The sequence below is a fragment of the Galendromus occidentalis genome, unplaced genomic scaffold (genome assembly GCF_000255335.2).
Source record: "Galendromus occidentalis unplaced genomic scaffold, Mocc_1.1 scf7180000077530, whole genome shotgun sequence".
NCBI classification, from domain to species: domain Eukaryota; kingdom Metazoa; phylum Arthropoda; class Arachnida; order Mesostigmata; family Phytoseiidae; genus Galendromus; species Galendromus occidentalis.
Genome location: NW_003805518.1, coordinates 1,915,676 through 1,939,449, shown reverse-complemented (window position 1 = coordinate 1,939,449; position 23,774 = coordinate 1,915,676). Strand labels below are relative to the sequence as shown.

General features: G+C 51.0%; 3 protein-coding genes across 5 annotated transcripts in view; 2 read left to right on the top strand and 1 right to left on the bottom strand.

Annotated features, from left to right (window-relative positions):
• Positions 1-3,471, bottom strand: part of BNIP3 (BCL2 interacting protein 3) — a 7,684-nt gene extending 4,213 nt beyond the window's left edge. The window contains exons 1-2 of one of the 3 annotated variants that reach the window (XM_018641417.1): positions 3,272-3,471; positions 55-255 (exon numbers count right to left, since the gene is read on the bottom strand). In XM_018641417.1, the coding sequence (XP_018496933.1) occupies positions 55-109 (55 nt within the window). In that variant the 5' untranslated portion in view covers positions 110-255; positions 3,272-3,471. Of the gene's footprint in view, positions 1-54; positions 290-3,271 lie in introns of those variants that run through there. The other 2 variants (XM_003748324.2, XM_003748325.2) reach the window with 2 other exon arrangements.
• A 1,766-nt stretch (positions 3,472-5,237) lies between these two features.
• Positions 5,238-6,014, top strand: LOC108864922 (uncharacterized). The gene has a single exon (XM_018641393.1). The coding sequence runs from the start codon at positions 5,238-5,240 to the stop codon at positions 6,012-6,014; it is 777 nt and encodes a 258-aa protein (XP_018496909.1).
• Positions 6,015-10,381: 4,367 nt separating this feature from the next.
• On the top strand, positions 10,382-15,748 carry LOC100897801 (zinc finger protein 470-like). Its single transcript, XM_003748417.2, has 12 exons — positions 10,382-10,460; positions 10,832-10,912; positions 11,225-11,529; positions 11,726-11,932; positions 13,204-13,425; positions 13,556-13,863; positions 13,954-14,214; positions 14,296-14,501; positions 14,596-14,942; positions 15,044-15,217; positions 15,344-15,437; positions 15,537-15,748. Exons 1-12 carry the CDS (start codon positions 10,382-10,384, stop codon positions 15,746-15,748), a joined length of 2,496 nt encoding a protein of 831 aa, XP_003748465.2.
• The last annotated feature ends 8,026 nt before the right edge of the window (positions 15,749-23,774 follow it).

Below are 23,774 nucleotides of genomic sequence, written 5' to 3'. Positions count from 1 at the left end.
CTAAATCTGAATGTAAGCTACCCTTTGGAGCAGCAGACGTATCTCCAGCCTTACCGTCGTTGATAATATCGTCTTTCGTGATGAGGTAAGTTTGGGTTCCACTCGCCATCGTACACGTACGTTGTGGGTTCCGACCCGCCTTGAGCTCACTAATGTCCTTCGTCGCTTATAACGCGACCACACTGAGCATCGATTGGGTACACAATTCTCAAGTTCGAATTCAAGCTCGAATCCGCCCAGAAAGCGTTGGCACAGCTGAATCAGACACGGCTTCTGTCAGTGAATGCGGAGCAGGAACGTTGCCTGTCTTGAACCCGGGAGTAGCGAGATGAGAGAGGGACTCGGTCAGCTGGTATTCACGTGCGCATCAGAAAGACGCCGGGCCCATGGAAGAGGCGCAGTACGCCTTCCTCCGTGAGAGTTCGATGCCGTCAGGGCCGCTTACTAGTACCCCGAATGAATCACAACGTTTGCCGCGCGATTAGCGAGAAATAGACAAACAAATAATAGCGCGATGTCGAGGAACGCCATCCCCGAGAGAGGCAACCGACGCGACGTCACCCGTCGCCGGTCGTCGTCACTACTGCGCACCGGAACAGGTCAGCGGCGGTACGCCGCTGGGGAGTCGACAGAGACGAATTATTATTTTCCGACAACAAGTTTACACCTGCACTCCGATGCGAACGATGTTCGAAGCTCAACAGCAAGGCTGGAACGGCTTTATCCGAACTACGCTTCAGGCGCATATGCTCGCCGCTTAGAGCAGTTTGGGAGCGGATGAGGTGACGCCATTTAGTGGATGTGTCATCGAGCACTCCCCCATGAGCGGTCGCCGCATGCATCGGAGGATGAATTTCGCGTCTTCGAGCACAACTCAAGTCCCGACACGGAGATTTTCCCGTCGAGAGCAGCTAGCGTCGGAACGAATCCCCACCCGTATGTAAGGGGTATGCTCCGTACCCCCGTGATATAGCTCGAATTGAATAAATTGCTGATTGTCATCAGAAATTCACCTGCAGAGCTTTTTCGGAGGCTGCGCAACAGGCATCTTCGGCCCCACTAGGCTGACGGGATAATTTTTTCCACATTTGCAGAGTCGACGCGCGACTTTCGCCGCTCTCGAAGAGGGGATGACGGCACGTCGTATGCCTCCTTGAGAAGAGAATGATGACGGTAATGAACTTGACTGGTGCTTTTTTTTCGTCGAACAACGCATGCATCGCTCCCTCATGAAGTTCCTGTCCCTCAGGCGAGCTCAAAGCGACGGCTATCACGTTGTTTGTCGTTTCAGCTTGAACGGCGTATATCTGGAAACACAGACCGCTCATCTCCAGTCTGGAACCTCAGATCAGGCCACTGTGAACCTTGCATCAGATCGCGAGGTCGTTAACCCTCTGTTCCGAAAACCTGAATGAGAGCCGTGATGGGTTAACAGGATTTCCGATTTCGAGCGGAGCCCACCGGGCGGATCACAAATCCACCGCGTGAGCACTTCCCTGCTCAATGGAAGCAAGCAACAGAATGTTTCCGCTCCGGAACGATCACTTTCACCAGGAGTCGCTTAGAGAAATCGGTGATCCGAACATCTTGATCACGAGCTTCAACGCGTGCTCGGCACCCGCTTATTACGCTTGTTCTGTGGTCTTCTCGTGCTTGGTCAAACGAAGTCGAGTGGCAGTCTACTACGGCGTTAGAGAACCCACATGATGATTCCAGTAATTCTTGCTGGAACATCGCCACAGACGCTCGTTCGTTCTTCCGTTAACCTAACGTTGACCAGTGGCAAGGTCCGGCGCCGCCGAACCGGCAAGGTCGCAGCGCTACAATATCGAACGTACGTTGAGGTGCGCGCTCGCGATGACAGATGTCCTAGAGAAGGCGTGCTAGAGTCGCTCGATTTAGGGCCCTCATTCGCACGAGACCAACAACTCTTTGGAAATCGGACTGTCAGCCTCATTCGACGGCTTGAGTCACAAGGCCGGCGAGCGTTATGCCCCTTGACTCTTCTTTGCGCGAGACCTTCACCATTTTCTGGGAAGCGCTCCTTGACGGCGGACTTGAGAGGCTCGCTCGGGAAGTAGCACAAAAAGTTCACGGCCGGGATATCCCCCGGACTGCGATCGGTGATTCTCGCGCCTCGCGATAGGTTTTCAAATATTCGAAGAATTCCGGCCCCGATCGCTTCGAACTTTCTCCAATGGGAATATTTTTCAATGACCGCATAATAATATAACTTAAACTGGAAAACGCGTCGACAATTTATTTTCCAGAGGCGCTCCTTGAGAACAATAGCGTTCAAGAAATCTCCACACCCCCAAGAATCTAAGACTTCCATCAACAAGTAGCGAACTCCACCCTCTCTCGAAACCAGCCTCTGAGATGAACCGAGTAGCTCAAATAATTCACAAGCGTACACAAGCCGAATTGGCCGAGAGCTCGCAGCGCAGTAACGTTCCGCAGCTCTGACGCTATGTACTTTCTTCGTCGATTTTTCGGAATATTTTCGGGCTCTACAGCTTATCCCAAAGAGACACAAATATCGAGCGCTATCAGAGGCGCTCGGGGGAAAATTATCCGTCTTTCCATCGTTTTTGCAAATGTTACGAGAACCTCTCAATTCGGTTATGAGAAGCGTCACTCACTCGAATCGATCAGTTGCGTGATTTTGGCTGGCTCCATCTGCTCAGAACGTGCTGTCGTTGGATCGATGAAAACTTTCGGAAACGCACAACGGTACTCGGAATTATTCACGTGAAATATCCTACGCCGACTTCCGATCTACGAAAGCTTGGGTCGGGCCGAAGTGCTCATAGAGCGAAGCATCGGAGGCCGAGGCGGGAGCAACGAGTCTGGGCGTCCCTAACTCCCTCGTATGAACGAGCTCCGAGCAGTGACGTCAGCATCAGCTGTTTCGACGGGGTAAGCCCGACGCAAGTTCAGTCGTTTGATTGCATATCATCCTACCCGCAGGAGTCTATTCTAAGACGCAGTTCGTTGCCGCGGCCGCCGCCGCTGCTGGCGCCTTAACAACCCGTTCGCTACTGAGCCAGAAACCACCAGAAGTTGAAAAAAATCAGCTGATTCGCCAACCTGTGGTGTGATGATTTTGGCATCGAGTACAGGGAGTAGGCTCCGGATAACCAGAATAGAAACCCGTGGACGCGGACTCGCGTTCCGAACACATGAAGGCGGAATTCGCGAGTAAGAGCTCGCCGATTTCAACGTCGGGGGCAAAAGACTGAATTGCGACGGAGAAGACTTGTTGGCTCACCGGTCAAGTTCTCCTCACAGATCGAGTTAGGAGGCGTAGACGTCATCCTCAAACAGTGGATATTTTTTTCCGCGGATCCAAAGACAGCCGTGGGTCCTGGAAAAAATGCCTCCAAGCAATCAGCTGCGTAGAACTGCAGGGCGATGCACCGCCGCAAGAACCGACCAGATGTAAACTGTCAGCAATCAGCGGCCGCCAAGCTAAACAACGTAGCTACGGTTTCGTTTTTCGCGGCCAGAGGTCGCTTCTGTCTCGTTGCCTGAGAGAAAAAGACACCGCAGTCGTCTGCTGAGCCACTGTTGACTTCAGCTGCTGCCGCCGTCCGTCCTCCTCCAAACTACTTCTTCAGCCAACCGTCGCGTCGTCCTAGACACTGCATCATCATAAAGCGTTCTCATGATGATGCGGCGCGAAAGTTTGATTTGGGCTTCGAGGTCATCTTCTGTCGCTTCCGATGGGAGTTGCCAGCGACGATTCGTCTGAAGCATGGGAGTTTTCCTGAAGAGGAACGGTATCGGAATCCTTTGACCGAGGTTTCGTCGACCAAGATAGGGCCCTTCCTCTTGGTACTTCTCGAAAGAGCTCACCGTATCACTCCGTGTAGAGGGATCGTCGGGGGACGTCCGTCATGAACATCTACCTATGCTGAAATGACTCATGTGGTTTGGGTACCTTCTAAGGATGCTGAACACGGAGCGGACCTCTAATTTCTCAATGTCTGATGCAATGTCCCTCTCGGTCGACGGAATATTGCCGAGAGAGTCCCCATCCCTTCCAAGAGGGAGAATATAGATTCTCTCCCTGCTGATGTGCGAGCTTGCATTCCGTGTTCGCAGTTTTCGGATGCCGCGATCCCTCCCCCCTCTCCGCGGCGAAATACTCCTAGAAGTCACTGAGTCCGGAACGGACTTAAAAGCTGGATGAGCTCTCCGAAATCTGGGTCGAACAACCTGCGTAGATTCCTCAGCGTGCGTTCTTCAATTTCTCCCACCTCTTCGCCGGGGTCATATTCTGGGACATCTGAGCCGTGAGGGCCGAGAGTGGAGGTCCATACATGACGAGCGACTCGGCCGCCGTCGCCTTCATTCCTATCTAGATTTCGCCGGCTCCGGAAGATGAGATTGTTATGAAACGGTTCCGCCCAGTGAAATTCATCAATTCATCACTGGGTCTCCTCAGAAGCCCGGTTCGTCCAAAAATTGACTCACAATCAGATGTGCTCAGCCTCACCTATGATGATAATGCCGCTGAAATCTTTCGGATGAGCTCTCCAAGGTTTCTGCATGGATTTCAATTCCCCTCGATGCTCTCGTATGCCCCATACCCTATCGTGATGGTGAAGATATATCAAGGTACGTGAGACCTATCGCCGTGCTGTCTTCACCCTCCTCACACCACGATCCCTCTCGATCGAATTCTTCCCGCTAATACAAGATATAGATTCTGTTCCCCTGACGATATTATTGGGACTTGCTCTCGGCTCGACCCCCCCACCCCATCCCCCACGTGAGATTCTCGCTGATTTTCCTTGCTCAGAGGTACACATGGCGTGGATTTTATGTCGGCGCGAATATGGCGCAACCCCTCACAGCTTGGTCGAATTAATGTCATTATCCAATTAAAACATGAGGGATAATTGACCCGGTTCCCAATGGGACGGCTCCGACCAAATGAGCAGAGAGCAGCACAGATAAGCCATGATACACGGGGCGAGCTAGGGAGCAGTTCCGTTCAAAACCTGAGCGGAGCGGAGCACATCTCTTCCTTGGGTTTTATCATTGCTTGTACTTCTCCAGTCAGGAGTCAGAAACCAAGGAGACCTTTTTCCCCATTCGATAACGAATGCTGGCAACTGGCAATAGCAGAAAACTCCCTCTGAGGACCCGAGCTGCCTCCAGGGGCGATGGCAGGAAGAATGGATGGCTTAGCCAAGCTTCTTCCAGTTCTTGCAACGATCTCCCTGACGATGGCCCAAGACGCGCCTCTCCGGGCTGTAGGAGCAGAATATACATCAGGATTGACTGCAGCTGCCCTTGGTTCGAAAACGAAGTGCCGCTCTGACCTGCTGGATCCGGAGAAGATCACGAGTATCAACTTCCATGGAGCAGCTTCAATTTGTCGCTCCGAGAAATGTCTTGGGGACGATATCGTCGATTGTAAAGTGCACGGATGGTCAGATTCGGGGAAACCTTACGTGACGTGCCAGAGCGACTTCTTGCCCCCGGGCTATAAGTTCCAGTACGCCCAAGTTCATTGCACATACGAAGAGAAGTGCATTGTGAAGAACACCTGCCAAGTCGAGTACAAGTTGACGACACTTTCGGTTGCGGAGGGGAGGAACAATCGTCAGGATCATTATGATCGACGACGGTATCCCAACGGTGGATTCGGCAGTCTCGCGATGTTTCTCTTATGCATCTGCTTATCCAAGCTCCTGGCCAACAGAGGTTACTCGGATGCGATGCCCCCTCTTGGTCGAGGCTTCGGGTATCATCCCTACGGGGGATACGGCTTCAATGGCTACCCGTACGGCTTTGGCGGGAATGGGGGCTACGGCGGTTTCGGCGGCGGTCTGGCTACGGGTGCTCTCCTAGGCTATGGTCTCGGATCGTCGAGGGATTGCGGTGGATTCGGGGGGCTCGGAGGCTTCGGAGGAGGCTGCGATGGAGGAGGATTCGGTGGCAGTGATGGAGGAGGGGGGTTCACGAGCGGGGTTGGTCACGGCTCCTTGAATGCGATTTGAGTTCTCGAAAACGCTCCCTCTCGAGGTCATGCCAGAGGGGCTGCATGACCGCAAATCAATGAATACAAGAAAATTTTGTGTCATGGGCTGACTGAATAAATGAATAATAATCAATCAATCAATGAGGATACGACCAGACCTGTGAGTTGAAAGAGGTCAGACTTGAGAGAAGGAGCATCCGGATCCAGAAAGTCTCTCTGATTCAGAAAATCCCGTCTCCCGAATTATACGGCCGAGTATAGGAATTCAGCTGTAGAGTAATGAACGAGGGTAGTGCTACCGGGCGTCCGGTCTTTTCAGCAATCATGATTATTTCAAGGCGGAGTCGGATCCGCCACGCGGGCGGAACCCTGCTGCCCGGGGATCACGGTATTCACCGGGGTCGTTGAGTGCCCGAATTCACTCACTCGGGCAATCATCATCATAGCACATGATCGAAGTGGGGGTGTGCTTATGATTCATTATCCATAATTATATCATTGAGCCATGCAGAACCATCCTCCATAGGAGCGTCCATTCATATCCCCCTGCCCCCTATAAGATAGAATCGCGAAACGGCGCGGACGCAGCTCCATATACTTCGCGGGCTGGGTCCACAATGTCGCCGATAAGAGAATCCGCCTTCCCGCAGCATACGTACCTTGCGTTTGCTCGATCGAAGATCGCTGCCCGAAACAACGACTCTTCCGCCTTACAGATGTTTAATGATCCTCACGTCCACATCCCTAGACAATCGCTGCCCCATCATTCATCGGCTGAGGGCAACTGGCGCAGTAAGGGCTCACGCAAGGAGTTCGACTGGGAACGACAATATGTACACTACGATATGGAGAATATGTACGGCTTATGTCTGCGACTGGAATTTTCAATCGATGGCATGCCTGTGGACCGCACCGTGCTCATCTGCCCCATTTAGCAAATTAGATTACATTTAGCAGGTTTCAACGCGTGGCGTGGGAAGGCCTCGATCCAGAATAGCATTGGATCGAGCTTGAAGAGACAAAGCCTCCGCTGTACTCCTTTCGTAGATGAGTGGATCTTCGTGTGTCGAGGAGATGGCTTCGGGATCATACGGAAGACATGACGCAGATCACTATTACGTTGATACAACCGACTGGCCGGGCGAGTGGGAGCCGCGCAGCCGAGAGGGAAGCATTTCTCGGATGATTTTTCGTCAAGGAGCTGTCTGGTTCCCTCATACAATGCGTCATCTGGGGAGGGCCGAAGATTTTGCGCTTCTGGAGTTCGGCAGATTGCTTACGCGATGATTCAATGGGGCGCCCTATCGGAACCGAAATCTTCTGCGAAGGTTGATCTACCTAAAGAGATTCCGCAGCTGAGTCCGTGAGCCCTCTATTGGGGGTAGCTTTCAGTATTCTTACTTCGACAGGGCTCAGCTGACCGTGCAATGAGGCCCGTTGCCAAGCCTGCAGGATCTGTCTATGCCCGAACCTAGAGAAGAATTTGCCTCGTCGAAAGACCGAATATCATCGATCTCGAAAAAATTCATACTTCGACGGATCGGTTTCAGGTTAGTATTTATTAAGGTCAATATAATCTACAACCAGCAGTAGTTGTTCTATTTTGCGCTGTTCGATGGGTGTTGGTTCGATCCGCCGAATAAGTTGCTGAGGAAGTTTGGCTGGGAGACTGGTTGGCTGGCGCTTTCCAGCAGCCCGTTCCTCCGGACATCCATATTCTCATAAATCTGCGCATTGCGAACGCGGTCGGCATGTACTCTAAGGAACTCTGGAATCCTCGATGGTCGCACCACTTCTGATGGTATGTTTCCGCGGTCATAATTCAGGCGCTGGTTGATGACGATGATCGGCGATTGATAGATTATCGCCGACGCAGCTCCCCACAGACTCAGGAATGCAATTGTCTTCATTATTCCTGCAGGGAGAGAAAAATGCGCTATCGTTCACTGTCACGAGGTGTGATCGGGAGAGGATCCACTTTCCAGATCGAGTTCCTATGGGGGGAAACAAGGCTACTCTTCGTGAAATGGACGTTCCCCCATCCTCACAAGACTCAAAACGATTGGGGGTCGATTGAAACTTGCGTGGAATCGAAGAGGAGTCGTTTTCCTCGTTGTCGTCTTCCGAATGCGACATTCCGAGTTTCAGACCGAGATCACAGAATGACAATCCCAGCAAGAATCACGGGAGATGTTCGAGTAAGATTCAAAGGAAGAGTACTCACGGCTTGGGAGGATGTGTGCTTCCAGTGCCGACTGGAGACCGAACGAATGATCCTGAGTTCACGTTCCAGGCTTTTATATCGCGCCGGGAAGGCCCCTCATCCAAATCCCCTCTCTGTTGGCTCTGGATCGGAAGCCCCTCGAAATCCGCGAGGGTTCGTCGATCAGAGGGAGTCCAATGTTGCGTTCGATGTCATCTGGAGAGCGGTTCGTAAAAATTTCCATCAATCATTCGTACCAATATCGGTATTAATCATTCGGCGCCGGAGTCACTCAAAGAATCCTCAATGAGAGCCCCGCATATCGGACAGCGGGCCGACGTCGCGGTCGTTTCAGGGAAGGTTCAAACGACGCGACGCGGTTCGGCGGTGCGGGATATCCACCGTACCCTCACGAGCAAGCACCAATGTCACTCTTCGCAGGAACGGAACCTCGAAAGCTTCACCATAAGCTCTCGCGACGTTTTCTTGGAAAATATAAACTCAATGGATTTATTGACTCACTCACGGTCTGGGGTGCATACAGTGCACGAAACTCAAGGTCCCGAAGGACGGCAGTCTCTCCGTTTTTACGGGTCCCCGTCCGACCCAGATGCCTGTAGAAAGGGATGTAGAAGGCTGGGTCGAGGATCGGAGCGGTCGATCCCACGATTGCAACCAGTCTGTGAGCACTGGCCACCATTTAGGGCTTCCTGAAATTCGAGGGCAAATCGGCCGTCAAGTGTGCGACCCCGATTCTAAGCGCCAGTTCACGGAACTTGTGGGTCTTTCAACTCAGAAAGAACTCCTCAAACTGATCTGAATTGTCATGTCAAAGTTGGCAAGAATCAAGATTTCGGATCTGACCGGGTGAACGGTTTCACAGTCAGCAATGAGAATCTATGGGATTACAGCGCTCCCGAGTCGAATGACCGGACTCAAATCAAAGAAACTGACTCGTGATGTTCGATCGCAATACCAGCTCCGGATGAGAGCTCTCCGTCTAACGATGTTGTATGACATCATATCAAATCGTCGCCTTTGTTTACACGGGGGACGTCGAGCCTCGCTCACCCCTCAATGGTTCGTTTATCGATGTCTCTGATCGCTGCACGACCGGGGCGACGGATGTTCTCATCCCGACTTCAAGAGATCTCCCGCCTGCTAAGGATAGAGTCGTTCGCTTCATCTGTCATATCGAAACACGATGAATGCGAGCCCTGAAAACTCTGAGAACTCCAACGCCGAGCGCCGGGAGCTTCGTTGGATTCCCCGCATTTCTGCGAATTTCTGACCCCATGCAGAACGTCGTATCCATTGCAGCATCGAATCCCAATGTACTCGATCAGCTGATCAGCTAGTCGGAAGTCATGCGTCCCGGTGGGAACACGCCGACTCGACATTCGTCAAACCGCGGCGTTAGTTCACGGAGCGCACGGCCGAAGAGGTCGTAGCTATCGCCGCTCTACCAAATGAACGACTTTGCTCAGAAAACTGAGGCACGGAGCAAAGCCTGGTCGCGGACGTGGAGCGTCGTCCTCGAACGCGTTTTGGAATTTTCGCCGCCGGCCATATCTGATCCTCGGACAGGGTTAAGGCAGAGCGAATGGCAGTTTCCAGGGGGAGAACGGTAGACTTCGATGTACTCGGAAGGATCGAGGGAATGGTGTTTTTCACGATCTCCGTAGGGCGAGTCGATATCGATCCATTGGGGAAATCAGCGATCCGGCTCCATCAAAGCTCGATTCTTCGTGACCGAAGTTCGATTCACCGTCTGTCAAGCGTGGTCTAAGGGACCGGGCAACCGCGAAGTTGGAAACAACTGAAGAGGCCGCCCGATCGCGTAGAGACTATAAACAAAGATCATCGTTATCATCGCCTCCCTTCTCCCATCAACAGATCTCGCTTCTGTTCAATTTTACCCCCCGTACCTCTTGTGAGGGTTCCCCACATAATTGACACTCTTGCGATTGTACCGTCCGTCAATTTGACGGACGCTCGCACGATAAGTAAGGCGTACCAGCGTACAACCGTACAAGACCGATATTCAGGTCTCTTGGTGCGTCGTGTTTCTACGGCGGCGTTGTTTGGCTTCATCTGACGGAATGCGAAGGATGTGAATGTAATCGAGGACTCAGTTGATTTTGTGTCTCGACTGGTCGAAAGGATCGCCGAGAGAGGACACCATGGTGGTCAGGGTTTGCATAGACGCCGACCACTCACCGTTCGTAACATCCTTGGCGTTCCCCCAGGGCATTGCTCCCGGTGAGAGATTTCTACTCGAATCGTGTTGCTGTTTATGTTTTTGTTGCTGTCTTGCGGTCACGTTCTTTGGACTTGCGAGCGGTCCTATCCATTCTCCATCGATGTGATTGCTGAGCGCAGTAGTATTCTATGAATCGGATGGGGACTCTGCGGGAAGCGGGCAGTGTGACGAAATTCCGCCGCTCTAACTAGAACCATGCCACTCACGCTGACGGTTCGTGAAAGAAGTCAATGAACTAGTCGAGTCTGGCTAGGGTGTGCGGTGTTTGCTTATGCGTGCCTCGGTCAGCTTAGCTTGGCACACCGAGCCTTGGAAAGAGGCTCGGCTAGAAAAACGTCCGGCCTCGAAACTAACAGAATATATATTCCAGGGGAAAATATTGAATTGTACATCGGGACATGGGATCTACCCACGAACCCACCACCTAAAGCAAACACAATTGTTGTAGACCGTGAGTATATGATTCAAGTTCGGAATTGGGGGGAAAAGGTGCGAAGCTCCGCGGTCCTTGGGAGCGAGGACCTCCTTGGCGAATGTTTACGAGACGACGTTCCCGTCCGTGGGCGTTTGTGTGTGAGTCCAGGCGTGCGTGTGACTGCAAGAGTGAAGTCGCCGTGCGCATGCGTGATGAGCGAGCAACATATCCGTACGGAAAATTCCGGCGGTTCGTTTGCCTCATCGACGACCGGAAGGAGCGGGGAAGATCTTGGTTTTTCCCCCGATTCAAAGATTGAAACTCAAATGACCTTCTCTTCATCCTCAGCGTTGACCAAAGTAGTTCATGTAGCACGGACACTGGAAAGCGTGTCGAAAAGGCCATCTGACGCGCCGCTCGAATCAAGTAGGAAAAGAGCTTTCGTGATTCCCAATTCGGGGGCGACGACGAGCAATGGGACCGAAAAACACAGATGCGGGGAATGCGGCCAGTTCTTCTCATCGATCAAGGAAATCTCAGTGCACATGCAGCAACACTTATCCAACAGAGCCCCTCAGGAAAAGGTTTCAACTGTAACGCTCACCCACCGGCCGAGAGACGGCAGTCAACCCATGAAGGCGACCATCACGCAGGTAAAACACGACCCACGAAAGCCGACTTCTCGAGTCTCTCTCGTGGAACGTTTTTCCGAGCAAAACGATCCGAGAGAGAATCGAGTGAGATCTGAAAGGGGGAGAATCCATTGGATTTCCCGATATCGTCGGAAGCGGACACTGTCGTAATTGCTACCGGATCACTCGGAATAACGCTTGATCTCGATCTTCCCAGGAGCCGAGTCGCCCAAACTTGGTGGAGATTTCGATTCCCGCCGCAGCGGTGGACAGCTTCATCACCGCCGTAACCGACCAAGCCCAGCAAATGCTTCTCAAGTTAGCCAAACCTCAAGCGGGAAGCCGTTTGGAAATAAGAAAAACTGAGCACCAGACGGGCGATGATGATTTGAAAAAGATCACCATGGAGGCCTTATTTGAGCAGGTGAGTCCTCCTCGCCGAAAATGGAGCCAATCGGTGCACTCCGGTGGAATTCCTGAAATTCATGATCTCTATCAAGTGTGGCGAATATGCTAAACCTTAATTTGATGGCCAAGCAAGCTTCCTTCTCGCACCGACCAGAAGTTTTCGAACTCTCGTTGTTTCTGATTAGATTTCTGATTCTAGGACGAGCCTGTAGCCCGAGCGCCGACGCCGCCTTCCCGCGAAATCGATGCTGTCGAGAGAGCTCTCGAAGCGATCCATGCGGGTCCCTCTGGACTTTCGTCCCTCAGACGTGTCCAACCTAAGCCATCAGAACCACAATTACCACCGCAGCAATTGCAACCCATAGCAGAGCCCGTAATCGAAGCGTTACCGCCAGAACGAGAGAATCCTCGGCAGATTCTCATGCCCGAAGCTCCGATGGAGGAACCGATAGAGATTCTCGACGACGAGGAGCATTCTCCGCGACCCGTGGAGCAACCCGTCGAAGAATTAGCGCCACCACGGGACGACTCGGACGATTCCATGGAAGTGCCGGAACCCTACAGAGAACCGGGCAACGAACGTGAAGTTCCCTCGGCGATGAACCAATTGATGATGGATCAAGAGGTTCCCGGGGAGATCGGCAGCAGCTCAGAGGCTGTGGCCGCAGCCCCGATGCGACATTCTCAGCTAGAGGAACCAACGAGCTCTGCAGATGTCGACTCTACGGTCGGAGATCAGCTGCCAGATGATGGCGGAGTCGATTCCACGAGCCACGAGCGGCGAGATGGAGACGCAGCGACGAATGGTTATGGCGCGAGAGCTGCCCGGGAGCGACAGGATCACGAAGCCGTTTCCCAATCGGGCCAGTTCGATCGGCCACAAGACGTTAATGCTATGATGAACATGATGGACTATGGCCTACAGGACGAAATTCAAGAACCTCATAGTGGGATGCAGTAGTTTCACTGATGACGCATGACGATGTACACAATTGTATATATGGAATAAACTACATGACTCCCGAGTCTCCCATGAGCCTGTGTTTTCTCTCATCGGAGGCGGCGTCGGCGAGGAGGCTACAGGAGGCGTTCCGTTCGGATACAAGAGGGAATTCGTTTCAAACCAGTAGAACCTCGCGGTTCTCAAACGGCTCGAACATTGTAGTTCGCTAGGATGATCTTCGATTAGGGCTCATCATCTTCTAGAGACGTACATCGGCATCAGTCCACTTCTGCTCCCTCTCCTCCTCTGGTCTCCCTAATAATCTGTTCGTATAAATGTTGTAGGAATTCGAAGCGTTCCGAGAACGCACAATTGTCCCCACGAAGCTGGCGAGAATGACGTCGGAGGAAGTCTCGAAGTTCGAATTCCACTACACGAGATCACTCTATGAGAGAGGCTTGCTTGAGCGCCAAATCGAGTGCAAGAAGCTGCGGCTGGACAAGGAAAATATTCGCTCGTCGGAGCAGAATCTTGGGACAACACATCTATGCAGCGGAACAGATACTGTAGGCTCTTCGTCTCTGTTCTAGACCGATGTCGCGTAGAGCGGCCTCGGTCTTCTCTGAACTCAATTCTCCCCAATCGAAATTTCTCCCAGGAGACAGCATGTCCGTACTAATTCAAGCGTCATCACAGGAAGCAGGAACTTCGTCTGAGGAACTGTCGTCGGACTCTGACGAAAACCTTCCCGTGGATGCGTCCACGGGTGGCAGCGTCGAGCCACAGCAGTGCCCGGAATGTTCCCGTAGGATCCTGGACGCGCGACTCTTCAGACAGCACCTAGCCGAGTGCCGCCTGTTGAACCCGAAGAAGTGTCCGGACTGTTCGCTTCCTTTCGCCTCCGTTTCTCAGCGAAATCGCCACCAGAGAGAAGCTCATGGCACCAAGACTCAGTGGAAATGCGCTTACTGCACGGGTGCTCCCGAGCATTTCATCTCTGAGAAGTGAGCGCCAGAGTACGAAGTCGCGGATTCGTCAAGGGCAGTCATTCGATGATGATTGAACGGTGTACAATGGGATCTCGAATTTTCCAGAAGCCTCAATCTACACCTCTACAAGATTCACGGGAAAGCGCTGACTGCCGCCGAGCGGGAGTCCATCAGAAACGAGTACCAATGCGTTTGTAGTCAATGCGGCTTCAAAACTTGGAGCAAGAAAACGCTCCAGGTCCACCGCACCAAAGAGCACATTTCCAAGGAATGGACGCTGTGGTGTCCCGCGTGTGCTTTCGGGGCCGAGAATACAGCTCAGTTAGTGGAGCACGTGCGAGCCATGCACAAAGACGATCCTTGCTGGTGAGTTGCCTCGCTAGACGACGTTCTCGCAAGAACGTGACTCCCCCAGAGACGATCATGTTGCTCTTCCGTCGCGCACAGGTACGTCTGCTTGATCTGCTACCGAGCGATATCCCTGGTGGGAGGCGATCAATCTGCGGAACTGCATAAAGCCTTGCACGCCGAAGGAGCGGGATTCCCATGTACGCAGTGCAGCAAGATGTTCGAGACTGAAGAGAAGCTCACCGTTCACTCAGGAATTCATGCCGTCAAAGTGAATACATACCACTGTGGCGTATGCGACACCCGTAAGTTGCTCCGATATGTATTCATGCATCTTGTCTCGTGGCTATTCTCTCATTACGGTCGATGGATCCGATTCGATGTCCGTGTCTTCTTCAGCGAATCGAACGTACCGCGGTTTAGCGCGACACATGGCCTTGAACCACCGCCCCACGAAGTCTGCCTTGGAATCGGCCTCCACGTCGAGACCGGGACTTCACAAGAGCGCCTCAGGGACATACGTGTGCAACCAATGTGCTCAGACCTACGAATGCGAAAGTCAGCTCGTCGCGCATCAAGTCTGTCTCCATCAGGGTTTTGAAGACGAGCAGTATCCCTGTCCCTACTGCTTGAAGATCTTCGCGAGACAACACTATTTAGCTCTGCATCTCCGGAGGCATTTGGATGAGAAGCCGCACAAGTGTTCGTTTTGTCCTCGGAGTTTCTCCCATTTTTCCTCGTTGAAGGTACGCGCCGTTCGTGGCTCCGGCCTGGATTAACGGTTTCCCTTGAAATGTTTCAGTACAATCTTCCCGCATGCCCTAATGATACGTTGGTTGATCCGCAGGGTCACGTGACCATGAAGCACACGAGAGACTTCAGATTCAGCTGTCCGCAGTGCGATAAGGGATTCGTCTCGAGGATGAAAGTGCTGAAACATCTGACCCAAACCCATCACATGTCCATGGAGCAGGCTGCCGAAGCAGTACCCGTGGAGGGTAGACCGCCTAATAGGGAACAGGTGGGAGCATTCGACTGACTGAGCTGCAAGAGGAATAGCAGGAAAAAATTGCTTTGCAGAGAATTCCCCTCGTTCCGCTCTGAGAGTTCTTCCGAGTTCGTTCCCTCAAATTCATTGTTATTACAGTCGCCACCGCTGGTCGAAGGCGGCTCAAGGATGCGCCGCACTGCTCCCATGAGCCCCGATTCGAAACAGCAGAACTTCCCGGAACAGACGCAAGGTATGTGCATTCTCGGCGTCCCTTTCTCACGCCAGATCAAGAGTATCCGAACAAGAAATCGATCGGGGGAAAAGCGGTAAATGACATCGCTTCTCGCAGGATCCGAACAGGTCGTTGGTGTTGAGAGTGTCGCGGCTCCTCCTGCCACTGGCGGTAGCGTGTTCTATGAGCTGACGCATCCGGATGGGTCTCAGTCGGTCGTTCGGCTCGAACCCGGACAGCAATTGCTTTTAGAAGACGAGCAAGGCGTGAAGCAAGTTATCGACTTCAACGATATAGTCCAACGCCAAGACGACTCCACGGCATCGTGAAACATGATCATCAAATTCATGATCATCGATGAACGCCAAGAACAGGCTCAAAGGCGGTTTCCCCCGAGTTCCCTCCGATACAGAGAACGGTGTGTCTCTAATGATGACTGAGCTTTGAGCACATCGATTCCCTTAATGAGCAGAATACGCAACGACTGTACAGGATGAATGAAGAGTCCTTTTCGTTGGCTTTTGCGATGCTGGAAAAGTAGATTTATTTGAAGCACACTGAAACTGTCTTTTGGATATGATCTGACCAAAAGAATAAAATATCTCATCATCCTCGGTATTAATATTAATTGTCATCGGTGTCATCGGGTCGCCTTCTCATTCTCATCATCGTCATCATCATGCGACACCTCATAATCATGGTCATCATCATCGTCATCATATGTTTCATGGGGTATCAATCAGCGATGTATTTCATAATCTCGTATCCTCGAAATCCTCCATTCGGTCGATTGGCATTCGTAAGTAAGCAATGCCTTCCAAATGGTGAATGATCATCATCACCGAACAAGCAGCATGATTCGACTCGATTCCAGAGAGCATCGGGGGAGCGTCTTCCTGAATGGAATTCAACTTCCGGGCAAGGGCATCTGTCTGTGTACTTCGTGTCGGAGCGACTCCGACGATGCGTCGTCGAAACGAGCGATTCATGATGCTTGTCCAGCAACATTGTCATATTCCGATAGATGGGACGAGTCAATGTAGAGAGAATCCTTGGGGTTGGGAGTGGTAGCTCGTTCGGGTCAGTCAGTCGGTCGGTCGGTCTGTCGGTCGGTCCTATGATAATCACCCGTGAGACTTGTCGCACGAGCAACACTTGAAGTCATAGCCAAACAAGCGCTTATTTGTTTTTTCTTTTCAAGCTTTTTCGTGGATGCATGTTTGTATGTTTGATGTGAGTATGTTCGCAAATGCGTCTACATGATCACGCTCACGATCGCGCTACGAAGGTAGACGCGACTTCCCTGGCACTCTTCGCTGGTGTAGATTGATGTGAGCATGGCATCATGAGTTTCGATGGAATGATGCATGTGAGAACATTCGTTTCATATGCTTGTTGTTTTTCGATGATGATATTTCTCTTGGTAGACTTGATTATAATTAATATTATGCTCGATGAGGGGAGATGGTGGTTCAACTACTGACATGATGCCTTTTCTCTAACATGGTAAACTAGCGGCTTTCCCGGAAGCCTTCTTCTCTATCCACGGCCCTCGACGATTCACTCATTTTTGCACTAGGCTCGTTGCAACTTGTTTTTTTTCCGAAACTCATAATCGTAACTATATTTATTATTATTATTATCGTCGTCAGCGATCCTTCATTTGGTCAGCTGGTCAACCTTAATTACAAAGATTACACAGTTGTTACAACATTCCATGTCTCGTATAGTTCATAACTGCGTACCGTACCAACCGCTTTCAACATTGTCTCGAGGAGCTCCTCAGCGGAGAGTCATTCTCCGTCTTATACCTTGTACATTATGTTCAGTAAGATTTGAGAGGTGTTGTTGGAATACATTCTTTGAACAGATTATCCAGATTGTGGCTCTGTTACATGTCGGGCCTTGTATTTAGGGAGCTGTGTGTATACTGTTGCTGATTTCTATCGTGTGTGTTCCGTTGCTCGTTGTCATCCTTATCGTGGTTGTTGTTCTTGTCGTTCTCGTTCGGGGAATGACGTTTCACATATCTGATCGAGGACCTGTCACTAGCGTGAGACTTCGAGAGAATCTGCTCCTAACTATGCTTGCTTTGAGGACAGCGGACGGGCGGACGGGCCGCCTGGCGAACGAGCGTTCGGGTCTGACGTAAACAACTGACTAGATTTTACGAAATACCAACTTAGGCGGATCTCTTTCAGACGACGAGCGCTTTTCGTCATCGTCGTCATCATCATTATCATCATCATCTGCAAATCTAAACAAGTCTAACCGTAGAAAGCGGTGCCGGACGCCTGACGAATTCAACGGACATTTGAAGTTAAGTCATACAAGTCTTGTCGGTTTTTTACTCGTTTTCATACGAAGTTAATAGTCGTTTTCATCAAGAGGTTTAGCGGGTTTTTGAGGTTGGTGATCGGTTGCCGCGTGGCTCTGGACAACGTTGGACTCTGTTTGAGGTTAGTCGGGGCCATCTCCTCGTCAGGGAGAACGAGGACACTCTCGTTCCTGCTGCGTGTTATGCAAAAGAACCAGAAAAACAAGAGCTGAATATTAGTGAGTCTCTTAGCGTCGATCGATCGATCGATCGATTGACGACGCGACGGAGACTCGGAAAGCGACTAGCGTGGAAGGCCACGAACCTTTATCTAAAGAGCCTCTAATCTCATGAGTTCATTGAACGCCACCGCGGGCCGGAGACCGATCATCAGCTGCATTTGTACATTTTAAACTTTTTTTGTGGACTTGCGAAATTTCCCTTTTCATACTTGCATTCACATTTCACTACATGTATGTAGAGTTATTTACATCGAGGTGTTAGCCGGATAGAGCTTCACACTACCCCGTCTCCCGTTCGGCTCGCCATGGAACCTCTCGTTCCCGGAGGCCATCAATGCACGATCCGCTAAAATCGAACAAATGTTCCCCACCATCCGACGAGGAACGGGCGGAGACTAGGCATTGATATCTTCTATATACACAACCTTGAACGCTATCAACTCATCGTCAACAATGGGTCCCCACGCAACGGCTGAGAGGTGCACTAAACAAAACTTGAGAGTTTCGAAGACAACATCATCTCAATTGATCTGATCGTCGTCTTCATCATAATCGTCATCATCGTAATCATCATGAATATTTTCGTAAGGGAATAATCATGCACCGGCCAGCAGTTCGACAGTCAGCGATAACAATCAAGCACCTGAACAATCTCAATTGCGGCAGGCGATGATCTCGTCGACGACCGCAGCTGTTGACGTTGCTGCTTCTGCTGCTGCTGCTGCGAGTGGCAAAGGGGCGCCCACTAGTTTGCGTTTGGCTGAAAGCGGAGTCGCCTAAGCGAACAAATGAGGTACGTCGTGGCATCTACTGTGACGGCTAAATGCGAGAGTTCGAATCATGCTCATCTAGGGCAAAGGTACTTGAGAGGGTTGAGAAGAGGGATTTCAATACCTTGACGATCGTCTCGTCGGGGAGGTCATCATCATGCGTTACGGAGAGCGAAGCAAATAGGAAAGACTTCTACGTGACACGTCAGGTATACCGCTTATGGATTCATTTTCTTCTGATGAAGTGGCTGCCATTCATTTTCAACAACATGTATCGGGGACAAAGATCGGTTCGCGGCGGCAGAGCACGTCCGCCGTGGAGGTCCCTCTCCGATACCTAGGAGAGAGACCCCGGCCATAGGGAAAATTCCCGGGGGGAAAGCCTCCCAGAGCACCCAGTAAAATAGTTCCCACGAATGACCCTCTCGGTAAAAGTGCCGATCTGCCATTAAATTCTCGACTCGTGATACTAATCAAAGTGTTCTTAAAGCCAAGTTCCACTGGGATGAATCTTTGCTCTCAGCGGAAGATGTGGCAAGCCTTCATTTGTACTTTGCAACTGATGTAGTTCCTTGTTCTCTTTCTTTGCCTTCCTACCAGTCGGTGTAACAAGGTGTAGCCAGCGACATGGGTTTCTGTACTTGATCCTCTGCGGAACGTGATACAATGTATATGTTGTCTCGAATTCGGGAGCACACATTCTCTCCGAAGTTGGAAGCACCAAACGATACAGGTCGAAGAAGTCAAAAAATACCACCGGTTTGTTCAATCAGAGAATTTCGACTGGTCGGACTGACGGTCTCGGAACGATGCGAGCTCTAGATTGGTAGACTCATCATCGGACTCGGGTACCTCGGAGGCGGGCAGAGAAAAGCGAGATTCGTGGCCGAATTCTGTAAAGCACCCAATGCCGCGAGATGCACGATGTGCTTCCAAGCGGCGACCACGTGGGCTTGATCTCGATCTCGCGCTCAGAAGCCCCTCGACCACGAGTCTCCCGGAACCACTCTAGTCAGCCCGGGCACATCAGGCGGGGAAAAATAATTAGGTTTTTCCGGCGATAGGGGGAGGGAATTTCGTTTATGAAAATAGCCAAGATTCGGGATAGCTGTGAGCTTTGACAGAGAATTCCATGGATCGTGAAATAGATCTGCGGTCAAACAGCGTAATATGAAGAGTCTGAGCTCTCCGGATGTTACGGATATTCTCATGTGTGAGTCTGGTGGTTCCGTTTAGGACGTTGGTCTACAGAGGGTCTCTCATAAAAATTGTACTTCACTTGAAAGGGCTTGAAGTCGCTTGCTGCCACATTGACCGATGGCTAGTCAGTATGACTGATTCCTCTGGCTTCAAGGTACTGTTTTGCGTCTTCTCACATGAAGTAATTGCATTCGGTACATCATTTTTGAATCTCGATACTCTGATTAATCGATCTGATAGTACTGGGTCAGGATAGAGCTCATTCTGTTTCGTTATTGTGATCTTTCTTTTTTTTTTGTACAGAAGTTTTGTACATTCGCACGCCAATTGTGTCTCTTTTCGATGGCTGTGTGTGTCTGTGATTCGCGAGCTCAGGATGCAACACTACTCGTGATCTACGGACTCCGTAGGTGTAACGGGATGAACGCTTGAATTCTCCCGCTGAAGCTTCTCAGCTCTTTCTCAGGTAGGATCCGGTCCGTGAAAGGCATCGCAGAACCGAAAGAGAAATGCTTATCGTTGTTCCAGACGGTACGGTGTTTTCAGGGAATCGGTCCCGCACAACTTCCGTTCAGACCTACCGCGAACGGAAAGCCAATCGGGCGGGAAATTCCCAGGAATAATTCGAAGTCATTCATCTGTCAATATTTCTCCTCGCCCTTTTTCGGCTCATCTGATTCGCGAAAAGGGTCAATTGCGCTCGTCGACTCGCTGTACCACCCATGCTGGAGGTTGTTATCGTCGACGAGATCGCGAATGCGAGAGTGAGACCGAGTCGCGAGTCGGATCCAACCCTCGAACACCTTATTCCTCAGGTCATCGTGTAAGAAACAAAGACATATGTAGATATATCCGAAGCATGCATCCATCTTTCCCTCGCACTCTTCGTGGGCTGCAGCCGAGGCTCGGACACCCGTTGGGTCATAATGCCTATTGAAGTTTGAAACGGCATGCCTCTTTCAGCATGTACACAGGTTTTGATGGTTCGTATTTCTCTCCGCTCTACGGTTTATTCATTCAGTGTGTGTGGGACCAGTGATTGGATCGAGTTGGAATAGAAAATAAATATTTGTCGAGGTTTTCACTGCTTTTGTTCATGGCATCCTCCACTACAGTTCCGAGTGCGTCATACGACTCGGGGCTGCGTGAGCGAATTCATACTGATGTGGATCTTTCGCCTCCCCGACCGATGAACGGTCAATTCAGGTCAAGTAACTCTTCGTTTCGCTTCGAACTCGGATTCGCAGGCAGACAGGCCACTCATAGCGACCTTCTGTGCAGAACTTTCAAAATTTTCGCCACCGCGCACGAGGAGCGCAAATCCGTCCCTGTTGCCAATGAAATGAATACGCGCTTGCTAGGATGAACGAAATTCTGTACTCGATAGGAGGAACAAATGGCTACTCCAATCTCTCTGTATGAATAAACAGGTACGGTTGGGCGAGAAAATTCTCGACACGGGCCATCGTCGTCGGTTCAGGTACCACTCATGGGGTTCGATTTGCGCTCAGCGTCCGCATGTACGGAATGTTAGTCAGGAGGAAGGATTTTAGCTTTGCTTTCAACACTCGATGAGTACGTTCCCTCTCGTTTCTCTCGTCGGAGTAGCACGCTGTCTGCAGTCGCCATCATTTGACCGACTTGGCTTGACTTTCAATTTCCACAATCAGGCCATTTTTGAAACGTACGACGCACACCAGCTGGCATCATGATGATGAAGATGATTTATTGACGTTATAGCTAACTATCCATTGCTTCTTCTCTTACGTAGTTGAACAACGCGCGCTGGTCCTGCCTCTCGTCGTGTCAACCCATTTGTAATACTTGGAGTGAGCAAACTTATGACTCATGCGAACATGCGGCTAGCAGGGAAGTCGGCTGCTCGCTTTCCAGCCCAGCCTTCCCCGACTAGACTTTTGCGTAACGGTTTGGAAGAGGAACGGTCGACTCTCTGAACAAGAAGACCACCGAGTCCATTCGATCGTACTAGGGATTGCTTTAAGTTCCGTGAGAAACAAATACCACATCGCGGACTGTTTTTGAACAGGCTCGCTCAGCAGAAAACTAGTGGGAGCGAACGGGGCAGCAATGATTGGGGCGCTTTTCTTCGCAATTGGTACTAGGTGTCCATTCGAAAGCTAGGTTCAGAGGAAGGAAACGGGCGGCAGCATAGCAAGGGAGGGAGGTGTGAAAAACACTTCAACAAGCGTCGTCTGTAGCAACTAACAAAGACTCTTTCCCGAGAAATAAAGCAACAATCTAAGAATAGGCTCGACGAGTCTAACATGCGGATAGGAATCGAGTCATCGTCTTCCACGCTATGGCCTACCCTGCGCTCTGCGGAATGGGTCAAAGGTCAATGTCTGCGGGGGCGGCACTCTTGGCCCCTCCGGACTCGTTTCTCAGCCCGTCTCAACCCGTGTTCTTCCTTTTCCTTTTATGGGACGAATAGGCAGGACAGCGTATCACATAAGACCACTGGAATGTGGTTGTTTGAAGGAGAGAGGAAAACAATCATGTTTGTCTGTCTGTGACTTCTGATCCCGGTCCCGGGTCACGAGCACGGCGATCCTGTCTCGAGCGATCAAATAGAGACGGTTTTGAGCGGGTCGTCAGCAGATCCCGTATCGCGGTCGAATGCCGGATGAAACGAATTCGGTGTCTGTCTCGAGATTCCGCTCGAGAGAGGATCGCGAGCCTCCATCAGTGCTCCCGGAAAAATTCGGGGCGGGAAACGCGTCCCCTCCTCTTCCTATCGATTCGAGGGACGACGATGATCTCATGGTATCGATCGTCCTCGCTCTATAATTCCGCGAATGTCGTCGGAGACAGGGGAGCCTGTTGTTAGTACATGGTAATAATTGTCGTCGTTGTTCCACATGATATACTAGTAGATGTTTGGATGAAGATGAACATGGATGAGATTTTTTTGTCTGCGCTTGTGTGGCATTTTTCCGTTTTCGATCCCAGCTCTCGAGTTCTTCGAAATATTATTTCAGAGAAATGAATAATGTAAAAGAAATAGTAGCAGACTGACGATGCCTGTCACAATCGACCATGGAGCCATCTCCTGTGGGACTTCCACGCTTGGGTCACCAAGTCCGCTCTCGCTCGAGGAGAGGCTCATGAGTCGATTCTCGTTCGAGGTTTCGAACGCTCCGCTGAACAGCAGAGCTCCTCGACGATCCGCCAACTTTCGAAATTCCTCATTTCTTGCACGTGCTCCTCGAAATTCACTTTTTTCCGCAGGTATCTTCAGGAGAAGTCACGAATAGAGGGTGCGGAGTAAGTTCCACACGCTTTCCACTGGTCCGGAAGAGGGAAGGATCGGGAGACTTTGAGGAAAATAACTGGTTCTGAGGGCATCCGTCCTTAGATCAATTCTTCGTCAAGACAGCGTCTGGCAGCACTGACGGGGCCCAGACGCGTTTCTCCATCTCGGACAAGGATAGGAGTATATGTATGTATAACGTACTGTACACTGCAAGCAGACACAGACCAAGTATCTTTGGCATAACGCACGCTTCCATCGTACGTTCTTGGCCCAGCTTCAAAAACAGAGGACAAAAAACTGCCTGTTCGTTTGTCCTTTCTCCCGTACTCTAATCGTCTGTTGTTTTTATGTTTTGTCTGTCTGTTCGTCTGTTTGTTGATTGGTTTGATGATGCTGTTGTGGTATTTGATACTCAAGTTGAGAAGTCCGGGGCTAGGTATCTTAACTCAGTCAGTCGTCATTCAGAAATTCAGTCTAGGGATTGAACGCGGCAATAAAGTACTCTAAGTTCGTACTCGGTTGTCGAGGGAGGGCATCATTTCTCTTCAGCAG

What these genes read in the sequence shown, in the direction of transcription:
- LOC108864922 (XM_018641393.1), top strand. Translation starts at nt 5,238, where the DNA reads ATGGCCCAAGACGCGCCTCTCCGGGCTGTAGGAGCAGAATATACATCA.
- LOC100897801 (XM_003748417.2), top strand. Translation starts at nt 10,382, where the DNA reads ATGGTGGTCAGGGTTTGCATAGACGCCGACCACTCACCGTTCGTAACA. An exon ending in TGGAGGCCTTATTTGAGCAG is followed by an intron (nt 11,933 to 13,203) that starts GTGAGTCCTCCT and finishes TAAATGTTGTAG; the next exon opens with GAATTCGAAGCGTTCCGAGA. An exon ending in TATGCAGCGGAACAGATACT is followed by an intron (nt 13,426 to 13,555) that starts GTAGGCTCTTCG and finishes GCGTCATCACAG; the next exon opens with GAAGCAGGAACTTCGTCTGA.